This window comes from Dermacentor variabilis, chromosome 9 (assembly GCF_050947875.1).
Source record: "Dermacentor variabilis isolate Ectoservices chromosome 9, ASM5094787v1, whole genome shotgun sequence".
In the NCBI taxonomy this organism is placed as follows: domain Eukaryota; kingdom Metazoa; phylum Arthropoda; class Arachnida; order Ixodida; family Ixodidae; genus Dermacentor; species Dermacentor variabilis.
Window position 1 is genome coordinate 1,443,347 of NC_134576.1, and position 23,849 is coordinate 1,467,195.

Sequence of the window (23,849 nt, forward strand, 5' to 3'; positions counted from 1 at the left end):
ACTGCAGCACTTGGGGCGGAAACACATCGAACGCCGCCGCACATTTCTGGCACACACCACTCAAATGCGACAAATGCACGCTGCAGAAACGATTTTTTTTTCAAGGAATCTTGAAAAGTCACGGACCACATGAGCGCGATCCGCGCATGATAAGCACATCGCCACGAAAGCAAGATAGGGAACACATAAGCGTAACCTGTGCCTCACGGGTAAAATTAAAAATCATCGTATATAAATTATGTTGCTGTGCGACGGACACAAGCGCACGGAAACATCACACACTGCACATGCGTACCTCCGAGGTTGTGTGGACAATTTCTGGGCTACATTTAAACGACAGCAGGAAGTTACTTCAATGAGAAACGAAGTGAGGGCGCATGTAGTGCAGGTAACGGCTGCGCATAAAGTCAGTTAAGGTTTTAAGGCCAGTGACCGAGGTTGAAATCGTTAAAATCACACCCCAGCAATAGCTTACGCAGGGTAAATTGTCCGGATCTTGAAGGCCATGCTTTTTGCTGACTACATGTGGCATAAGCGATTCAAAAGCAAGAATACTGCATGTAATTTATTTCTGCCCTAAACTATAGCCACAATATGAGCATGTCAATGTTTCTTCTTGTCTAGCAACATATGTATGTAGTTCGGCCCAAAATGGCACAAAACCTGCTGTAGTGGGTATTATTGTAGGAATCACGGAGGACACAACAGCCGCACTATTATACAGACGGCGCTGGCAGCGTCGGTATTTTCTTATTCAACGCGACAGGTAGAATACCAAGATACGGCGTGTTGTAATTGCTCCGTCTTCAACGGTTGTTGTGCGAGCTGCATCGATGTGTTTGTTTGATCGTGTGTTATTAGGTTTGCTGTAATGAAATGAGACGTAGTTCGCGAGCACGAAAGTGCCAGAAGATGGCTTGAGTCTCGCTGTAAGCACGCCGTATGCGTGGCGCGCCAGCTAAATGTGGACCAACGATTTTCATGCCGTGGAGTGCGTTCCCTTTGTCTCCGCTGGTTGTCGTGGAAAGCTTGCTGGACGGCGCAAAGAAGTAATGCGTATTATTAGCGTGCCTCAGCTCGTCCACTACCCAGCGGCTTGTTTGCTGCAAGTAACATCGCAGACGCATCACTGGAAACTTGGAGAGCGCCTTTCGACCTCGCCGTACTGTTGAAACGGTAAGCAATCGTGCTCGCCAACTACACGTGCGTTCATCCGTGTTGTGTGTGCTTCCCGTGTCTGTATAGAGTGCCTTGCGAACGTAGCATGTGGAACACCCACGTCAACAGTGAACCCTGTGCTGATACTTGCTACGCGCTGGTTGTAAAAATTGTGTACGCAACTCTATTGCCACAGTGCGGAATTGATAATCCTGATAAGCGTTTGCTTCCGCTGAGAAAAGTTTCGGAAATCGTGTTCAGCTTGTGCAGCTGTGCGTGAGCTCCCGCCTGTCTGCTAAAGTTGCATAGTAACGACCCGTCTACCTCTTCATCGATTCTTTCTTCAATGACGTTTCCTCACTTATAAATGCTTCGACGTTGTGCACAATCTCTGCTTACGAGGTTTTTGGCTAACGAACAGTTCTAGGGAAAAAATGTAAGCCAATCACAGCTTGCTACTAGTACAGCTTTATTTCCAAGACAAGATGTGTTGACATAACTGACTTAACTAAACATGACAGGGGAACGTTGCCTATACTAAGTAATGGAAAAAACATTAAGATTAGATTGTAAGCTGCTGCTACGGCGCGTCCAAAACATTATTTGATGTAGAGGTCCCTATTGTCATGACATTCGATAATTTCAGGCATTTGCTCTCTTTCCACATTAGTGCAGACATTGTTTTCATGACCCTTTTAGGTGCTGATTGCATGTTTTCACGATATCACAGCTTTATTGTGCCACTGCTATAAGCTAACATGGAACTCATTTTGTAGTGGCGAGGCCGTGACCCACAACATAAACTACAAGATCGAGGATCCCCCAGAAATGCAGACCCTCTGGATATATGGCTGCAGCAGCATGGCGTGTGATCTGGATGGTCATGCCAGGTGTGTATGAAATGTATGTGTTCCAAAAAGGGGGCTTGGTGTCATTCATGGTGAATTTTGTCAACACATTCCATACTGCAGCTTACTAAAGAGACTAAATATTTATGCAACCTTATTGAACTTGCTACCTATTTGTGTGCAAAGCCATTATGCCCACATTATTGTGTTCTGTATAAAACTATACCTAACCTTTCCTGATGTTTAGTATTTCTTTTGCGTAAGTTGCTTACCTGCAAGTTAAATATAATTTTTGCTTTGTACGTAGTGTATTTATGACTTTTTATCGTGGTTTTATTCTTTGAAAACTATTTCCTATGCTGTACCCCTTATTTGCATAATTTTTTTCTGTTTGTGCTACAATCTCGTGCAGTTTTCTGTGCATGTAGGAATTCGAAGTGTAGTGGACTAAATATGTCACAGGTCTAAGCACGTAGTGTGCACACCTTTGTTTATCATTGATATCTTTACAGTTACTTCTTTGTTCCCTTAGTAACAGCCACTGCGAAATACACATTTGGTGAGCTTTAATTTCTTGAAAATTAATATGATGGTCAGTATTTACTATGCTGCATTTACTTCAGTAGTACATAGGCACAGACTGATATGGATACCTTGTGACCTACACAGGATGCCTTTTTTGTTTGTTGCATTAGAAATGGCGGCTCACCCACATGTCTTACTATATATGTGGTATGCCTCATCGATTTCACTTGTCAATTTTTACAGTGGATGAAAACAGATGAACGATTGTAATCCAACATGAAGCCCCGTTGTGGAAATGTACGGCCAAGTTGGATGACCATACTGGTCTTTTGAATGATATATGGTGGTCTCTTATACACATACGATACCGGCCAGTTTGCCCTATGTACACTTGACCACATGTGAAAGGGATACAGTACGCTGCCTGTGACACACACGCCAATTTTGGTGGTATCTTTCACCGAGCAAGCCTCCCTTGCCTGCTTGCCTTTCTCAATTCTCTTGCACACTGCTGTGCATATAGGCACCCCGACAAGAAAGGCTTGCTTAGATACCACTAAATTTGTCTTGTGTCTGTCAGAGGTAGTGTAGTCTATTCTTGTGATCATGTGTATATTTGGTCAAATGTACATGCAGCAGACTGGCCGGTGCCTCAACACGTGCCTAAGACAGCACCATAATTCACTCCCCGGATCAGTATGTTCGTCCCACTTGACCATGCACCCATGGGACTGGGGCCGCACGCCAGATTTAGACTGTTCATCTGTTTTGTTCAGCTGCGGCAACCAATTGACCAACAAATTCGCTGAGGAATGCCACATAAAAAGACTGGGTCACAATCTGTTTACTGAATTGTCTGCAACCTTCGTAGGAACAAATTTGTTTGTTGCAACTAGTTTTAGGCACGTTATTTCTTGTTAAATTTTCTGCTTGACCTACAGAGCAGTTATGCAATCAATTTTCAAAGAGACATGATTAGTATAATTCTTGTTTTCTGTTTTTCACATGCCATGTTGCAAGAAGGACCCTTTTTAATTAAAACTGAATTAACTTTTCAATTGCAATTGGGAAGTCTTATCATTGCGTTTAGGATACATATCAGTGTACATACCTGTACTAGATTAGAAACTAATTGTTTCAATAACTCAAAAAGCACGAATATACTGTGTCCATTGTATCTGACAGTGACACTGCGACTGTGTTCCAAATACCACTAATTGGCAGTTATCCATCATAATTTGCGAAAACAACTTAAAACATTATTGTTCCCCATACAATGGATACTTACATGCATCATCATGATTGCTCAAGCTCCATGTGAGAAATTTATTATTGGCATATTAAGCATAGTACATACCAACTATGGCTAACAGCGGATGGAATATTAATTTTGTCTACTGCTCAGCAATAGAAGCCAGTAGGTCATTCCCTTCTTTTCAAAAAATTTGTTTCCTATGCACAGTGTGACGTCTGTATAGGACTCTTAGCTCATGGGTGTTCCTGCTTGCTTATCTTATAAATGGGGAATGTGTTGTCATTGCAAGATGAGATTAATATGTGACTAGGCTGTTGTCGTTTGGGGATGCTTTTTGTCATCAGCAATGATATTCTACTGCCAGGCACATTGGCCCAGTGCTGATGTCACAGTATCTTGGGAAAGTAAAGATATTGTCAAAAATGATTCTCAAAAGAACTGCCGCTGTTTGGCAGAGTGGTGGGGAGGTGGGGTGTTCTGCCACTTTTCTGTTATAATTTTTTTCTGAAATACTGAAATGAAACTTAGCATAATGCTACAACTATATAGATATTTGTGGCATGTTTGTGCCTGCTAATACATTATGGCTGAATGTTCATTACACCTTTTGAAAATTAATTTCAATTGTATTTTCCAGGCTCCAGCGTCGCCGTTACTAGACGGACCAAATGAGGCCAAAAACTAGCCTTTCCTCGCTCCTTTCCTGGGAAGTGAAATAGCAGGTGATCATGTAAGAATGAACTTGCAACATGTGAGCAGTAGCCAAAGCTCCATACAGGTCATGCTGGTGGTGGAATGATAAGACAAACCGCAATATTTACTTGTTTACTTATTCACTTAATATTTATTTATTCATATCTCGTGAATACTGTGCAGTTTTTCAGCAAGGAATCAGATAAAATAAAGAAATATCATTGCATCAAAGTAAACATGTTATTTGAAAAAGCATAATTCACGTAGCACAGTACTATGATAAAACATTTTCAGACAACTAGTCTGCTTTTGATACGAATTCATGAAAACTGCAAATTTTGAAGAAACAGAGCAGTAAGGTTAACAAATCTTACTCATAACTAAAAAATGAGATCACATTTCTGTTGGACCTAATACCATAATTTAATCTGGCAAAGTAGAGATACCATATGCTGCTCTAATATACAATCACTAATTTATGATTAGATGTGCGAAACTCTCAAACATTGCAACAATTTCATGTAAGCTGTAAATTCAGATATCAAGTTTGTTGACTTTAGACATAGCAGATGGAGTCTGCAGAACTGTGATATCTCTTTCTGGCACAGAGACGGGGATTAGTAAGCTTCGTGGTGTTATTTTTCTTAAACCTGCCAAATAGTTCTTCCTGCAACAAGTTGAATTCTCAAATGCCACAAACTTCAAATTAGTGCTGTGGTTGTCTCAAAAGTATTTCTGTATTTTGGATGTATTTGAGTAGGAAAATTTACAGAATTAACGAACTTGTGCTAGTTCTTCTTTATTTTTTTACAGTTGCAAACTAAGTCCTTTTCCTTCAAGTTTTGCTATTTTTAGCAAATTTTAATAAATATTCATAGTTTTAATGTAAAACTATGATTTAAACATTTTTAAATGTATCAAACCTCATCAAATTTGATTCCATAGTTGCCGAGAAAAACTATTTACTGTTTATGTGCATTACATAGGAGCTCCTGAGCTAAATCTCTTTTTTAGTCGTTGCGTGTGTCGGTCTGGTTTGTATTTCTCACCCTAATTAGAATATTGGCGCTGATCTCAAAATTGTTTCCCTTACAACGAAATACAAGCTTTTAAACTTTGTACGATATATGCTGTACTGCTCTATGATAACCACTGTTTGCCACATTTTTGCAGGGCCTGCGAGTGCTAATTTTACACATAAACATAGACTAATATGCTGTGTGGTTTCGGTATATGGTGTACTTATCTGTGAAAGCCATTATTTGCCACATTTTCACAGCGACTGCCAGTGTTATTTTTGCACTTAAACTAAAATGCTGTGTCGTTTCATCAGGCTGACACAACATTGCAGTGCACATTCATATGAGTCTATTTTCAGGCTTTAGTATCCAACCGTTCAATGTGCACTGCTGGAACAGGCACTCCTTTTGCAGTTTTAATGGTATGGTTTCTTGTCCTAGTCAAGCCTGTTATTGCCAGGTGTCAACTGTAATCAAGTCTGGCACTGATTCTTTTACCTCATGTTTCGCGTGTTTGCACCACCAGCTTGACCTGAGAAGCATGTTGGCAGCTACAGTTTGTGTGTTGCAAGTTCTAGTCTGAAGCGTGTATGTCACATATATGAAGTATGTATCTAGTCTGAAGTGCAATAAACATTTCAAACTGAATACTTTGTGGTTGTAGCACCAATTATTTTGCCACTGCATTTACTGTAGTCCTTATTGCCTACAGTAGAACTTTGGTAAATTGCAAGTTCTTTACACGTATCGGCCTAGCTTTTATAGGCATTTGCTTGTAGGTACTCGAAAGCAACTGCATAGAAATATTCTATAGAATTTTGTCTTTAGCGTCTCTAAAGCAACTCGATAGAAATATTCTATAGAAATTTGCCTTTAGCATCTCTAAAGCAACTCGATAGAAATATTCTATAGAAATTTGCCTTTAGCATCTCTAAAAAAACTCGATAGAAATATTCTATAGAAATTTGTCTTTAGCATCTCTAAAGAAACTCGATAGAAATATTGTATAGAAATTTGTCTTTAGAATCTCTAAAGAAACTCGATAGAAATATTCTATAGAAATTTGTCTTTAGCATCATTAAAGCAACTCGATAGAAATGTTCTATAGAAATGCGTCTTTAGAGTTCCTATAAGAATGCGGTGGCCAAATAACTTTTGAAACTCTATAGGAAAATTCTATAGGCAATCAAAATAAACACAATAGAGTTCTATAGAGAACATTCAAAAGACTTTCTAAAAAAACATTAAAAATTTTTGTATGGGCAAGCACATCAACAAGGGCACGACGATCGCATACATCGAGGAAATTCTGGAAAATAGCAATGCGTTTGTCCTCTCTGATTCTGCCGCATCTACCCCGACGACCGTAGTTCCCGAGCCAGACTTCGACATAAATCCAAGTCTCCCCACGATTAAGCAACTACAGCTCAGAAGTCTACTTCGACAATACAAAAAGTGCTTTTCGACGTCATCGAGGATTCCACGAACCCCAGTCGCAAAGCATCGCATAATAACCGAAGAGGGCGCTCGACCTCTCCGCCAGAGCCCATACCGAGTTTCGACGCGAGAACGTGAAGCTATAAGGCACCAAGTCGACGAAATGCTGCGCGACGACATCATCCAGCCGTCCAAAAGCCCGTGGGCATCTCCTGTAGTCTTGGTGAAAAAAAGGACGGAACCCTGCGTTTCTGCGTCGATTATCGTCGTCTGAACAAGATCACGAAAAAGGACGTCTACCCCCTCCCACGGATAGACGACGCACTGGATCGCCTCTGCAACGCTAAATACTTCTCGTCAATGGACCTCAAGTCTGGCTATTGGCAAATAGAAGTCGACGAAAGAGATCGCGAAAAGACGGCTTTCGTCACCCCAGACGGCCTCTATGAGTTCAAGGTTATGCCATTCGGACTGTGCTCGGCGCCTGCAACGTTCCAGCGCGTGATGGACACAGTTTTAGCAGGATTGAAGTGGCAGACCTGTCTCGTTTACTTGGATGACGTCGTCGTCTTCGCCGGAAATTTCGACGATCACCTGAGGCGGCTTGCGACAGTACTAGAGGCCATCAAGTCTACAGGGCTCACTCTGAAGCCGGAAAAGTGTCGATTCGCTTACGATGAGCTTTTGTTCCTAGGCCACGTCATCAGCAAATCAGGAGTACGCCCCGACCCACAGAAGACAGCTGCCATCGAAAAATTCCCGCAGCCAACCGACAAGAAGGCAGTGCGCTGATTCCTTGGCATGTGTGCCTACTATAGGCGCTTTGTCAAAGACTTTTCACGCATCGCGGAGCCGCTAACACATCTAACCAAATGTGATGTCGAGTTCAAGTGGGAAACGCCGCAGGCCAAGGCATTTCAAGAACTCAAACGACGGATGCAGTCGCCACCGGTACTTGCACACTTCGACGAGGACGCCGATACCGAAATCCACACTGACGCCAGTAGCCTAGGCCTCGGTGCCGTCCTAGTCCAGAGGAAAGAAGGACTTGAACGGGTGATATCGTATGCTAGCCGGTCGCTGTCAAAAGCGGAAAGCAATTATTCTACGACTGAAAAGGAATGCCTCGCCATCATTTGGGCTACAGCTAAATTCCGCCCTTACCTCTATGGCAGGCCATTCAAAGTCGTCAGCGACAACCATGCGTTGTGTTGGCTAGCTAACTTAAAGGACCCTTCAGGACGGCTGGCGCGGTGGAGCCTCAGACTACAAGAATATGACGTCACGGTAATATACAAGTCCGGAAGAAAACACTCCGACGCCGACTGCTTATCACGCGCCCCCATCGATCCCCCGCCGCAAGATGACGAGGACGACGACGCCTTCCTTGGGATAATAAGCGCGGAAGACTTCACTAAACAGCAACGAGCAGACCCGGAGCTAAAAGGCCTCGTCGAGTATTTGGAAGGGAACACCGACGTTGTCCCTAGGGCATTTAAGCGCGAATTGTCTTCGTTCACGCTACAAAACAACCTGCTCGTGAAGAAGAACTTCTCACCAGTCCGCGCCAGCTACCTTCTTGTTGTACCGTCAGCGCTGCGTCCAGAAATACTGCACGCCCTACACGACGATCCAACCGCTGGGCACCTCGGTTTCTCCCGGACGCTGTCGCGAATACAGGAAAGGTATTACTGGCCGCGTCTGACCGCCGACGTCGCCCGTTACGTCAAGACATGCCAAGACTGTCAACGACGCAAGACACCACCGACAAGGCCAGCAGGATTACTACAGCCGATCGAACCTCCTCGCCGACCATCCTAGCAGATTGGGATGGATTTGTTGGGGCCGTTTCCGATGTCAACATCCGGGAATAAGTGGATCGTCGTGGCGACGGACTATCTCACCCGCTTTGCTGAAACTAAAGCTCTACCAAAAGGCAGTGCAGCCGAAGTGGCGAAATTTTTCGTCGAGAACATCCTGCTGCGACATGGTGCTCCAGAAGTCCTCATCACCGATAGAGGAACGGCTTTTACAGCAGAGCTCACCCAGGCCATTCTGCAGTACAGCCAGACAAGCCACAGGAGGACAACTGCCTACCATCCGCAGACGAATGGTCTCACGGAGCGCCTGAACAAGACCCTCGCCGACATGCTAGCAATGTATGTCGACGTCGAGCACAAGACGTGGGACGTGGTCCTGCCGTATGTAACCTTCGCTTACAACACGGCGGTGCAAGAAACAACACAGATCACGCCGTTTAAGCTGGTTTACGGCAGGAACCCGACGACGACGCTCGACGCCATGCTGCCCCACGTCACTGACGAAGAAAATGTTGACGTCGCTAGCTATCTCCAGCGCGCCGAAGAAGCCCGACAGCTCGCCCGCCTGCGGATCAAGAACCAACAGAGGACCGACAGCCGACACTACAACCTCCGACGACGCTTCGTCGAGTACCAGCCCGGCGACCGAGTTTGGGTTTGGACACCGATACGCCGACGAGGACTGAGTGAGAAACTATTGCGCCTCTATTTCGGACCTTACAAGGTCATTCGACGTATTGGCGCACTGGACTATGAGGTCGTGCCAGACGGAATTTCGCATTCACAGCGGCGCCGCGCACGATCTGAAGTGGTCCACGTGGTGCGTCTGAAACCCTTTTACGGACGCTGACGAACTTCCTTTTGTTGTTTTCTTTGCTACGGGTGTTTTTCTTATTTCATTTGCATGCAGCATTGGGTCGATGCTTTTTTAAGAGGGGGGGTATTGACACGTGTACTTATCTTTATCGGGCGACCACGTTTCGCTGCCTAACAAATGTTATCGCACAGCGTGGGACGCGCCTGCATGTATCCGAAGTTTCTGGAAAGTTATCGATGCTTCTATCGGCTGTCTGTTGTCGCCGAACCTTGTGTTATCTGATTTCTTCGCGTGACTCGAATGTTGTAGAACTTTGTGGAAGGCATGCGGGTCCCAACGATTAGTCTGGAACATTCGATGACTGCTGTATAAAAGCCGACGCACTTGACCCGCTGATCAGATTTTACGACGATCGCCGACTGTGTTCGCCGCTCTCGTTGTGCTTTAAGTGTAGCCTGTTTTGTGGGCCCAGGTTCGCCCAATAAAAGCTAGTTTTTGCCTTTCACAGTTTTGCTACTGTGTTCCTTGACGTCACGACCACGTGACAATATGTAACCGCGTTTGTGTGGATGCGTAGACGTGTGCTTTTTGTTGTACTTGTAAAATGGAAATAAGATATTTTCAAGCTTACTCAATGTTTGGTGTCGTGTGCGTTTATTCCAGTCGAGGCCATCGTGCCACCTGGAAGCCGCATTCTGTCAGTAGCCCTACACGAAATGCAACAGCTGGAGCGCGGCGGCACAACTCGGGGTAACGGCGGCGTAATAAACGAAAAACCGCTTGGGATGCCCTTAAAAGTCAGTTCAGAGTGTGCCTTAACTCAACATGACTCAGCGCTACATATGTAGGCGCTACGTTTGCCACACAGCAACCAAATTGGCGGGAGCACGATCGAGGCGCAGCAGCCAGAAACCCAGTAAACCCACAAAACACCTGGTACCTGGTAAAGCGGCAATATTGTTTCCATTTCCTGTTGTACAGCGCCATCTGTGGTCGCTTACTTTAGTTCACGACGCCACCGGTACGCTTATTTCCGTTGCACTGTGGAAGGTACAGTTTCTCTTCTCTAAGTTTGTATAGGTGTTGTGCGGTATTGCATTCGCAATAAAAGGGCTGTTCAGGCTGCATTTGGATGGTTCTTTCGAGTCGCCCGACTCTACACGACAGCACTGAATGGCACTCTTAGCGTTGCCCTCGAAACAGCCGAAAAATATGATCGGCTTTTGATGATGTGCCCTCATCCGTTCCGGTACTGGCGGAAGGGGACTGTCACGGTTTCAACGATCATTCTCCGCAATGGTTATTATCGGCGCTGGTCGCGCCAGCTCTCGCTTCCTTCCCTCCCACTGAAAAGCCTCCACAGCTGTTCTGTTGGCTCAGGATATTGATCCACAGTGCTTCCGGAATTGGTCTGCCCGGATTCCAAACAGGCAATCCGATAAAGCCATGTCTCCGTTTTGAATGCATTTCAAAGGCTAGGCTAGGGCGCAATGCCAAAGCTACGCAACAAACCACAACGTGCTGCAGGTGGGTATGGAACCCAGAAACTTGGCATGATGCGCGCGATGATCAACATTTTCAGCTACTGCGGCATGTGTCCTAACGTCCATATTTCCGGCTATTTGTGTACGTTTGCTTAATGCAGTCCTGGATATGTAGCTACAGGGCTACTCAAATCCGCAATCGGAAATGTGTAGCATGCTTTTTTCCACCTTTTTTATTAAGGCTACATTTCAATGAAAACAGGCAATTTATTGTCTGCTTTCCTTGGTGTCAGTGTCTGCTGACTTCAAATATGGTTTTTTGCGGCTTCTGTCGGCACAGGAACAAACATGGCGTCTTACCGCTGACTTTGGCCAGTACTTGAGTATTGCGTAGAATATCTTGGCAAAAATACTCGTAACTCACCCTTCGTAAGATCGCGCCTTGGGCGAGCACCTGGACCCGCTCCGAGAAACGCAGGCCGATGTGGTTCGTGTAGCAGGTGAAAGCGCCTTCGGCGATGCAGGCCACCGCGAAGAGAACGACCATGCACGACGTGCTCGATGTTCCAGCAATCAAAGTCCTGGGAAAGTGGTAGAGAGAAAAAAACAAAGAAAACATGCACTAGTCATGTGAGTTTCCCGCTCCTTGTAGAAAGTGGGCTAAATAATTTGAACGTGAACTCTCATATATTCAATAAGGTCACATATGGATAGTTGTCATGAGTCGCTAAACGTTGGGTTTAGTTTCTTCAGCTTGAGACATGGACATCACACGGAATACAAGCTAAAACGTCATCGTTTTCTTTAGGTCATCTTCATTATATCTGCCCGCGTTACTAATCAGTAGATGTAAATTCAAGATGAATATAAAGGAATCAATTTTTCGAAAACTAAGAATGTAGAGGAAAGAAACATGCGACTTCCAAAACAGTGACAGCGGCGAAAGATGGCTGGCCTGTATAGTTTTTGGCAATTTCAAAACTAATAAAAAACAATGTAGCCGTCAACTTTCGCCATATAAATTTTCGAAAGAAAGAAAAAATAAACGAAGAAATGAGGCCCGCTGCGTATTAACTGCTGTCTCTTCTTGGCTTCACCATTCGGAGCTTTTTTGCATTAATTTTCAGTCAGTGTCGTATGGCAGAGGGTACCTATGATACTCAAGGTATTTTTTCCCGCTTCTGCTCTATTGCTCCTACGATTCTTTAATAAAGGCCACAATATACACAGCCTTTTCGTCTCCATTTATTTTCCCTACGTCCAGTTAAAGAGCGCATATTACCACAGTGTCCTGAATTTTGTCGTTCCTCATTTTGTATTCGACGTTGCTTACAACAGTCCTGCAGCAAGGTGCAAATATGAACTATTGGTCACTTCTCACGGTGATAAGACAGAGCAGTCCCATCCTAAAAACAGCGCGCACAACCTTGTCCTAAATGGCCGCCCTGCTGGGCAGACCTGTGCTTAGCAATAGTGATGAATTCGGCTAGTCGGTAGGCGTTCATTAAAGCTTGAAATTGGGCTAGTTGCTGGAGTTGCATGTTTTTGCGCTATCGTGAAGAAATAACATAGATGAGGAGGAACAGGTGGAAATTAGAACAGGTGAAATGGAAAAGGTGAAGAGAAAAAAATATCAATTGCGGAAGATGCAAATGCAAGCGCACTTTCGCTGGCATTTCAATTCTAGCAAGATTGCAGATAAAAAGTCACCGTCCCTTCCAGTCCGTGAAGATGGTCGAACAGTGAACCTGTGTTAGTTACATCGAGTGTTACACCATGCAAGTCAAACTTCGTAAGCAGTCGGTATTGAATAGCTTTTGTGTTGCCATTCTTTCCCCGGTAGGCAGCTTCGTCCTCAGGAGCACGCACTATTCGTGGTCTTCCCATAGCGGTAGCAGGGATGGAATGTGTGGAACCACTAATCCAAAGCTCAGTATGTTGGGCGCAAGGCCCACTACTGGAGATGCAGGCGCTTTGACGATTGGCTGCATTGGTTCGACGACCGACATGGCTGCCGGCACTTCTTGTGCCAGCAAGAAGGACCGGCAACCACGGCCTCCTAGTATTGGGTTTCAATCGCTGGGCGCTGTTCGTTGGCCTCAACCACCGTTCGCAAACCGCCAGCATAGCTTCATTATGCAAAAACGAGGTGAGGCATGCAGACAGGACACAAGAGCAGAGAAGTGGGCAACACCTCTTTTTTGCATAATGAATCCTTACCAACTAGCTTAGCTTTCTGTCGTTCTACGCAAGCATAGCATTTGTTTCTTTCGCGGCAGGGTGGAATCAATCATTGACAAATTCGATGCCAATCTGGCTCGATCGCCGGAAAGGCACCGTGCGACAACAGTATAAGATTGGCGTATAAGATAGCAGCTTCACAGGGGGAAAGGGGTCCCTCCAACCCCCTTCACCTTGTTTAGCTCTTCCTTTCCTTTCCCACTAGGTCACGTGGCCCCTTTTTAGGGAAGTCCTACTACGGCATAGGGTCCGCATAAGGAGCTTCGCTGTAAAACAAATAAGCACATTTTGCAAGCATATACCACGTTATCCGAAACTGCAGGTGAGCATGTTATTGCTGCTATCAGCTTGGCAAGGCAAGTGGGTTTCCAAAGCGGCAATGGAAGAAAAACGTGTTTCTCGTTTACGATGGCGTTTTCATCGCTTACTTCTTTTTTCGGCCATGCATTTTAAAATACCCTTCACTTGATAGCTTGCCCTTGAACCTTGAGCCTCGTTCCCTTCAGTTCGTCTTTGTCGCAACTGTTTCCACACGCTGTCGCAGAAAGATGGGCTTTCGCTGTTCTTGAACTGTGCACGGCACGAGCTAACGTGACCCAAACCAGGGAGAGTCCCACTTGAGCTTCTTGGTTTCAATTATGCGCTTCACTTCCTGGTCTGTGTTTATTTCGTCTTCCTAGTTTGTGCCGGACACCAGGCAAATAAATTCCCATAGCAAACACCAGCATGTTCCATCGCTTTCCAGTTTGAAACGAGCCAGTTTTATTGCGATAGCAGCTATATGGACACTCCAAGAGCATTCCCTATAAACTGCGGCGACGCTAGCTTCGTCGGCGCACGCCGTACGCTGTGTGCACGAGTGGAAGTTCGCGAGGGACAGCCGGCGATCGCGGCTCGCGCGCGCCAGGAGGAAGCCAGGGCGGAAGCGCGCCGTCTTCTCTGGCTCGTGAGGCAGGAGGGCGTTCTATTCCGGCGGCACCTGCTTGCGGTGATCACGAAAGCGATCGGCGATGTGGTAAAACTGCGCGCCCGCGCGGTCCTCATCTTCAAAGCGATCCGCGATGTGAGCAAAGTACTCCACGCCGAGTGCAGGTGGCTTTCTATGCACTGCACTTTCGACGATCAGTTCGCGCTGACGCAAGAGGCAGCACGAAGGTCAATTCGCTCGCTGCTGCTGCTGCGCTTGCACTGCAGCGTTCTGACAGCGGGTTTCCGCGGTCATTGATCGAGATTTGTTCATGTTTACCTGTGCGCGCGTTAGTAAGGGAGTTAGTAAGGGAGTGTTTGCAAGTTTATACAGCCGATAAAAGTAATATCCTTACCTCGTCGAGCTGCCGACCAATTTGTTATCGCAATCGCTGCTTTGCCTTTCTGGTGAAACTGCCAGATCTTTTCTTTCTTTTTTTTTTTGAAACTGGGTCGCACGGGTATGTTCTTGAGCAAAAATACGCAAAAGCGGATAACGCCTGCTTTTCTAATATTTGGTATTTTAACGCGATAACGTTAAGGCCCTCTGTTAAAGAAAACCTAGTGTCGGCGTCGGCAGTGCTGTCCGTTAAGGCTCACCCACCGACCCGACACCGATTTCGGTCTGCCGACGGTCAGCTAATTGTTCACCGCCGATACAGTGTGACCGAGGCACCGAAACGAAGGAGCTGTCGCCAAAAGTCGGCAGATCGAAATCGGTGTCGGGCAGGCCCGGCGCGAGTAAAGCCTTTGGAGAAAAATAATATCGAACCAAGCATCCTGAACCACGCCCGCCCTCCATGCGGCGCAGAGCCTTTACTGAACTGAAAGAATTTCTCAATATAAAATGTGTCGCAAAATTCGTAACGTACGACTTGCACACAACCTGCACATTACACACGACCTACGACTTACACTAATGTACGACTTACGCACAACCTGCGTTGGATTGTAATTTAAATATACGAGAAAACATAATTCTGTTGCGCGGAAACTCAAACACAAATCCCTTTTCCAGCTGCCGCTGGAGGTATGCCTTAGTGGCCGCGGAGACTAGGTGTGGTAGGGACAAGGGTTGTTGTCTTTAACTTAATGAAGGGTGTAATGAACTGTGTTAGATACAGGCACTGGTGCCTACATAAATAATTACGAATATTGTACTGAATACTAATTGTAGTATTACTAATTACTAATAAACATTACTAATTACTCTGCTGGAAGCCTTGCCGCCACGTTGGCTTGTCGTTCAAGCTTCTCTCCCGCTACTCCAGGCCTTACCAGGTCCTATACCAGATCCCTGACGTCACGTACGAGATCGCTCCATCGGACAGTCAGTCATCTGCCACGTCCGCCACTGATATCGTGCACGTCTCCCGGCTTATGTTGCGGGACGAGACTGCCCCGTAGGCGCCGAGACGGCACTCTCGCCGGCGGGGGTTCTGCGTTACGCGCCATTCCCGCGCAGTGAAGCACGCATCCTGCCGAGCATGGAAGATGCTCCAGCAAGACGGTGAAGACAACGATCGGGGTAGCGCTTGTATTGTTGTTCTGCTGTCTAGGCTGCAGCCGCCTCTCTGTGTATATATTCTGTAAATATATTTTCCTATCCCTTTTGGCTATCCTCATCCCCGTGAGAATATGACAGTTATGAATTAGGTAATTGTATGAAATTAATCAAAAACGGGGCCAGATAACGCTATTGCGTTCAACTCTTACAATGGAAGCTTAAGCATCCTCGAAGTTTTATTCTATTCACCTGGCGTCAACTGGGCTCATTCCTCCGCAGCAGCGCAAGTTTATTTTCCTGCACATTCACCGCACGTCTCATATCATGCCGCTGACGTTTTCCTGTAATGATTTTATATTTGTTTGTAAGCGATTACGCAAGCGATTACTGCGTTTATATTTTTTATGAAACAGATGACTGTTTGAGAAGTAGGGTAGAGGCCTTTGCCCTGCAGTGGGCGTAACCAGACTGATGATGATGATGATGATGATGAGATGACAGAGTTGTAGCAGTTGCATCAAGCTGGCACGTAATATACAAACCCAGCAGCCGTTTGGACGCGTTCGAATGGAAGCCTGCCACCGATTTTGTCAGAATTTCTTTTTTTTTTTTGTATTTCGCTATACGTACGTTCTTTTCCTGTTCACATTCCTTCGCATTCCACAAGCGATTATTTAGGTATTGTTGCATAGAATCGAAGTTTTTATGATTTTGTATAATGTTCGAATACTGGCAACAACCACTGTCGCGCTACCATTCACTGTCTCTGAGGGTACGGGGATCCCGGCAGGGTTATCTACTGACAAACCATTTTATCCCTGTTCCCTGCATTTCTGTCGTATTAAGTGCACAAATATGCGCCGTGGTTGCTTAGTGGCTTTGGTGTGGCGCTGCTAAGCACGAAGCCACAGCATAAAATCGCGGCCACGCCGGCCCCGTTTTGTTGGGGACAAAATACAAGCACACCTGTCTACTTAAATGTAGGTGCAGTTTGGGCAATCTCATGTTGTTAGAATTAATCCGGAGTCCCCCACTACGGCGTGCCTCATGATGAGATAATGGTTTTGGCGTGTAAAACCCAGTAATTATTTTAACTGCAGAAACAAAATTGATTCATGTTATCGTATCGATTACAAACCTGAGGCAATTCCTGTGCTTCAAATTTTTTTGTACTAAATAATTATAGCAAGAAGACTCTCAGGCTCAAATACACACATTTACTTGTGTTGACATTGTTCCCTTCCGCCGAAGGTTAGGCCTAGCGTACCCGCTAATTTAGTCTACGAGTTATCTGGGTTCAACAACAAACAAGCCTAACGAGGAAAGAAATACTCTATGGCTAAGCTTTCGCATCTGTACTTTTAACTAAATCATTGCTTTTGTTTCTACACTGTCAGCACCTGAAACAACGCGCTTCGATGTGACGGGGTTCCAGTATATGGGCTGTCACCGAAGCTGCCAGCTGTACTAGCCGAACCTTTTCTGAGGGAGATAATCCGACTACACAGAAGTCGACTGAAGCTCATTATTGAACCAATAAAATATGTCATTTCCCTTGCGCGATAAACAAGAAACGCCTATCAAAATCGGCAGTGACAGCCCGTACAGCGTCCCGGGTCGGCGGTTAAGACAATTTTGCAGTTAACATACCACTAGCGAAAGAAAAATGAGTGTTCTGCCACTTCAAGGCATACTGTTCAATACGAGTAACAACTTCTACCTGATAGAGGTGCAAATTTTGAACGCGGTGTGATAGCGCTTCTACCATGTCTGTGCGAGACATGTAAGCGCTAACTGAAACGGTGGCTCTGTGCTGACATGGTAGATTATTTACAAATCAACAAGTGCCGGCGTGGCGCAGTGGTAATGTGCTGTGTTGTTCCCTGTTGCCTCCTTTATTTAATTATACATATATATATATATATATATATATATATACATATATATATATATATATATATATATATATATATATATATATATATATATATATATATACATATATATACATACATATATACATATATATATATATATATTCGTAGCTAGGTACGGCGTTTCGAGCAAACTATAGCCGCCTCTTTACTGATCGTGCAAAGAAAAATGAGCTTTCGACAAGAAACAACGGTATGGCGCAATTGCCTGCGCATTGTAGATTTTACATGTGCGATCCTCGGCTTTGAAGGATCAAGAATCTCGGCAAAATCAGGAATTGCCTGGCCAGAGAGCTTATCGGACCGTTTTCTATTGACTCGAGATGGAGCGCAAGTATTAGTGAAACTACCATTTCTTTTTTTAGGTTTAGCAGCGAAGAAAGTTTCATGTATGGCTTGTTGCTGTGACGTAGTCATCATGCTCTGATTCCAATAGTTTTGCTTGTATGCGGCACCATTTCGCATGTGTAGTAGGCTCTCTGTATGGACGCCTTTGACAGAAAGAAAATTTAGTTGAAAGTTCGTGCTTGTCCGCGTCAACACCCTCTCGCCCTTGCCTGCCTTTGGCACAGAGCATTTCCGCTTTTTTTTTCGGCCTAATTTTCCGTCCTTCAACCTCCACCCCGCTCCCCTGCACATCGACTTGAGCCTGCTCAGTGCTATGAATGAAGCGTTCAGGCAGCTGCATGCTGCTGTGTCAAATTGGCTGCGCTCGCAGGCACAGGGGAAGGCTGTGGGTCACTATTGTCCCTCCTATTTCCCTCCGTCGCTGCCGCCCGGATAACACGGGTCCTTGTCCCTTTCCACCTGTGCATCTGTCCATCATTCCTACTGCGAAGTCTCCTTAAAATACGCAGCAAAGTGGCCACAAATTTTTGGGAGCGTTTGTGGGTGTTAGGTTAGTGAGGGCTCGGATTCATCTCAATTTGAAGAAAGAAAGAGAAACATTCATCGAGAAGAAACAGGCCAACCTAGATGCAGTGAGGAGGGTAAAAGTACACAAATTCAGGCTGGTGCTTGCAAACAAATATGCAGTCTTAGAACAGCGAGATAAAGATGACATAGAGGTAATGAATGAAACCGTCACTAGGCTGACTTCAAAGGCAGCAATTGAAGCAGGAAATAAGGCACCAAGTCAACCAGCAGGCACGCTCTACCAAGTAACAAAGGACCTAATAAAGAAACTGCAAAGAATGAAAGTGTCCAATTCAAGAGATAAGAGAAATTCGCGGAACTGTCAAAACTGATCAACAAGGAGACAATAAGGGATATTCGAAGTTATAAGGTGAGAAAGACTGAGGAAGCCGTAAAAATGGACACAGCATGAAATCAGTGAGAAGCAAACTTGGCATAGGACAAACCAAGATATACACACTGAAAGGTAAGCAGGGTAATGTCATCAGCAATCTATAGCAAAAGCAACGGAAGAATTTTACACCGACCGTTACAGTACCCAGGCGAGCCACAATTCCCCTATCCGAAGCATGATGAAAATTAGATGGCACCGACCAACAAAAGTAAAGATGGAATGACGTTTCCGCTCCTCCACGGGAATCTTGTTCAGCATGAGGCAGAACGATTTTGTGTCGCTCTTTAAGTACGGCGCATGAACGAACCCAGGTATCTTGCATAGTTGTATGCAGTGCTTTGGGCTTGTTCGTAAGATATCGTGAGGCTTATTGCGCGTAAAAAAGACAAGGACGAAAGGAAGACGTGACACACACAGTTCCAATCTTGCATAGATTGGAGGCAAATCTCCGTCATTCCGATTAAGCGTCCGTGCTGTCATGTGGATCTTCAATGATCGGAGATAGAGACACGACTTTCTGTCCTTTTCTTGTGCAGTCACAGGTACATCTGCCCAATTTATGTCGTGTGCGGCTGACATAGGTCGCTCAGCAAGTGCATTTTGATCTGTGTGCCGGTTTCTGAGGTGCCTTTGGTGATCGTGTGACCTTCGTTCATAGACACCTCATTGGCCGATATAAACAGGTGGGCAGTCGGCGCAAGGAATCAACTACACCACACCAAGAAGTTTTTCTTTCTTGAGCGCCTCCTTGACTTGGTCTGGCTGATTCTTCAGTTTTCGAGCTGGCACCTACGCGGTCTGTACGTTATACGAACGAAATACACATGCCATGGTTTCACTGATGCCTGGCACATATCAAATGGCAGCTCGTTTCTGGGTACCTGTGCTTGCTTGCAACGTTGGACGGTCAAGTCGTTGTTTCACAGATTCAGTTACATGATGAGGATCGCCACACCTCGACTGATAGCGGCGTACGTGCTCAGCTTCAGCCACCTGATCTTCTCGAGTGGAATAGGCATTTTTTCGACGGAGGAGTGATGAAATACCCGAACGTTTTGGGCAATCAGGATGTACAGAATTGAAGTGAAAGTAACGGATGGTATGTGTGGGTTTTCGGTAAACGTTGAACTTTAGGCTCAAGAATTGTGGCGAAACTAGTATGTCTAGAAAGGGGAGACGGCCGTCGGTCTCCTCTTCAACGGTGAACTCTATGGCAGGCTCCAAGCCATTCAAGTGAACTGTAAAGTAATGAATAGGTTGCAGAGACTCCTTCTATAAATAGCGATGCGTTTAAAAGGGCCTTACAAGACATGAAACGGGGAAAAGCGGCAGGAGAAGATGGAACAAGAGTGTATTTAGTCAAAGATGGAGGTGACAATGCTTGAAAAACTGATGGATCTCTATACGAAGTGTCTATAGACTTCAAAGGTCATAGAAAAATGGAAGAATGCAAATATTATACTAATACACAAAAAGGGGAACGTTAAATATTCGAAAAATTGTAGGCCCATTAGCTTACTCCTAGTATTATATAAAATATCACCAAGATAATTTCCGATAGAATAAGGGCAACACTGGACTTTAGTCAATGAAGAGAATAGGCTGGCTTGAGGAAGTAATACACTACAATGGATCCTCCATGTCATTAATCAGATAGTGAAGAAATCCGCAGAGTACAAACAGCCTCACTATATCGCTTTCAATGATTGTGAAAAGGCATTTCATTCAGTAGAGGTACCAGTCGTGATAGAAGCATTACGTAATCAAGGTGTACAGGCCACTTACGTAAGACACGTGGAAAATATCTGCTGAGATTCCACAGCTACCTTGATCCTCCACAAGTAGGAAGATTATAAAGAAAGGGGTGAGACAAGGCAACACAATCTCTCCAATGCTATTCACTGGGTGCTTGGAAGTATTCAACCTATTAAACTGGGAAGGCTTAGGAGTGAAGATTTACGGCGAATATCTCAGCAACCTTTGGTGTGTAGATGGCATTGTCTTCTTCAGCAACACTGGAGACCTGTTACAACAAATGATTAAGGACCTTAACAGAGAGAGTGTAAGAGTGAGGTCGAAGATTAATATGCAGAGGACAAAAATAATGATGAATAGTCCGGCAAGGGGGCTCAGGATCGCCAGTCAGCCTCTAGACTCGGTGAAACCCTGATCATGAGAAGGGAATTCATAGAGGAATATAAATGGCTTGGATCGCATACCACAGACATTGTCAGCTCCTGACTGGAAGCTTACCACTATTATTGAAAAAGAAGGTGTACAATCAGTGCATTTTACCCGTGCTAATATATGGGGCAGAAACTTGGAGATCGACAAAGTAGCTTGGGAACCACTTAAGGAGGGCGCAAAGAGCGATGGAACGAAGACTGCTAGGTATAACGTTAAGAAACAGAAAGAGAGCTGTGTGAATAAGATAGCAAATGGGTATAGCGGATGTTCTAATTGACATCAAGAGAAGAAATGGAGTTGGGCAGATGACCGGTAGACGATTAGGGTGACAGAATGAGTGAAAAGAGAAGCGAAGCGCAGTCGAGAACGGTAGAATACTAGGTGGTGCGATGAAACCAGGAAATTCGCGGGCGCTGTTTACAATCGGTCGGCGCAGGACTGGGGTAATTGGAGATCGCAGGGAGAGGACTTTGCTGCTGCTGCTGCTGTCGCTGTTGCCGCCGCCGCTGCCGATATATATATATATATATATATATATATATATATATATATATATATATATATACACAATTCTCCATGGCAGCCTATGCGCAAGACCGTCACTGGTTGTTCGTCTCTGAAAATATACTTAGTCGAATCTGAGCGTGTTTCGCTTCCGCGTCTCCTTTTTCCGCAACGATTATTCTGCGCTCCCCTTTCCAAAAACCACATCAAATCAACAAGCCCAACAGCTTACTATTCTAAAGATTGATCTAATTCGGTCGTCACGCCTCCGTCATTTCATCGACGTCATTCCCCATTCCAGCATCACCATCCGATCATCATTGAATCGTGATTATATCACCGTTTGCAGGCCATAGTCGTCATTTAGTCGTCGTCGTTTCATCTTCGTCATCCGAGTCTCGTCACGCCACCGCCTCGTCACGCCACCGCCATGACGTGCTTTTCGTGCCGCGGTCGTAGCGCTGTCGTCGTTATGTCATCGTCATATCGGCATCGTCCTCTCATTGTGCCGTCGGCGTCATATCGCACTCGTCGTTCCATCGAGGGCATTTCTTCGTCATTTCATTATCGTCACTGCGTCATTGCCATAGAGCCGCCGTCATGTCATCATGGACACGGCCGACCCTGGCAAGTGAGTGTCATAGTAAAGTAGGCCGCTCTCGAAGACAGTTTATATCACGTATTTAACCGAAGTAATGTAAATTTTAGAGTGACCGCTACCGATGATAAATAAATATGTCTTCAGCAATACGGTGTTTCGCTACACTGCTTGAAGGCTAATCGCATTAACGTTAACAGTCATAAAGAGATAGGTCCTTCCAGAATATTATTTCTCTTTGATAAACGAAGCTGCCTTAGCCGGTGCCTCCAACTTTTGTGTCTGTTTCTAACAGGTACGAATTACGCAGGCGCACCCTGACATCAGAATGCCGTACCCTCACAACTTTTGGAAATCGTGGCACAATATACCTATAATTTTATCGACTTATAGAGAACCTAATTTGGACATATCCCGCACCGTTCATCCGTCCCGGTAGAATTTTCTGTTTTCGCGCTACATGTGTTCTTAATTTCTCCACGGGACTTAGGACGCAATCATCCAAGGATCCGAAAGCATGGACACGTCGTAATGCTTAACAAAGAGGCGTGCACGTTGTGTTCTGATGCACCGTCTTCCAAAACTAAGAAAACTTTGCTTACATGGACATGCATCACGAATGTGTTCCGCCAGACTTCTTTGTTTTTCTATTTGTTGAGCATCAGGGCCCTCACGAGCACAGCATATAGGATTGCAGGGCGGGGGTGGTGATGGGGTCGCAACGGGCATATTGAGCAAATTGCTACAAACTAAATCAAGCACAAAGTATGAACAAAAGAATTATACAAATGGCGAACCCTTCAAAATAAATAAATAATCAACAACGCTAACATTAAACATTCGTCAACGTCTATATACCGCATAGCAGGTATTACGCATTTAACCTGTGGTTATAGATACTCCAATCGAATTCGAATAAAAACGCATGCTACAGTACACTGACATGAGTGTAGCAATAACATCCACATATTTCCGTAAAGGTATATCATTCTCTAATTATTCTTCGCTAAAGAGTGCATGAGGTGTGACATGCTAAGCCTTTTTTATATGGCCGCAGGACATAGCGCTGTTTCTTTCTCATGATAGCTCAGCAGCTAACTTACCTTTGCACCTTGCTATGTCAGTTTGTAGTGCGGTTCTATTTGCGACGATGTTGGTAATGCCATTGGTTCACTCTGGTCACGGAAGTTTCTGCGAAATTCAAGAACTTCTCCAGGAAAGCTGATCGTAAAATATAATCTCTACTATACGCCCCCTCGAAATAGTCCACAGCTCATTTATTTATTGTACGCTCAAGCCATGGAGGCATTATAGAGGGGAGAGGTCAGTATTTCAACAGAAATACAGTTATTTGCACATACGCAATTGAAATTAAAAATGAGAACGAATGTAATTTCTAATACCAATGAAAATTCATACACTGTCATGCAAGGCTTGTACAGTAATTACGCAAAGAAATACTATTGCAGCCGATTACCACACTAAAATATGAAGTTTCCTAGCGACATCGTGAACGTTTACTAAAAAAATGGTGCAATGCGTTAAAC

General features: G+C 44.9%; 1 protein-coding gene and 1 long non-coding RNA gene across 5 annotated transcripts in view; one reads left to right on the forward strand and one right to left on the reverse strand.

The window, feature by feature from the left end:
* The window catches only part of LOC142558244 (ATP-binding cassette sub-family C member 2-like), a 659,669-nt gene that overhangs the window by 368,040 nt on the left and 267,780 nt on the right, over nucleotides 1-23,849 (reverse strand). For all 3 annotated transcript variants that reach the window (XM_075670395.1, XM_075670394.1, XM_075670396.1), the window contains one exon: nucleotides 11,481-11,637. In XM_075670395.1, the coding sequence (XP_075526510.1) occupies nucleotides 11,481-11,637 (157 nt within the window). The remainder of the gene's footprint in view (nucleotides 1-11,480; nucleotides 11,638-23,849) is intronic.
* LOC142558243 (uncharacterized) lies at nucleotides 786-6,148 on the forward strand. Of its 2 annotated transcripts, none has more exons than XR_012822995.1 (3): nucleotides 786-1,176; nucleotides 1,935-2,061; nucleotides 4,424-6,148. It is a non-coding gene; the product is annotated as an uncharacterized LOC142558243 (long non-coding RNA). The 2 variants fall into 2 exon arrangements; XR_012822994.1 differs by having other exon boundaries at nucleotides 1,935-2,048.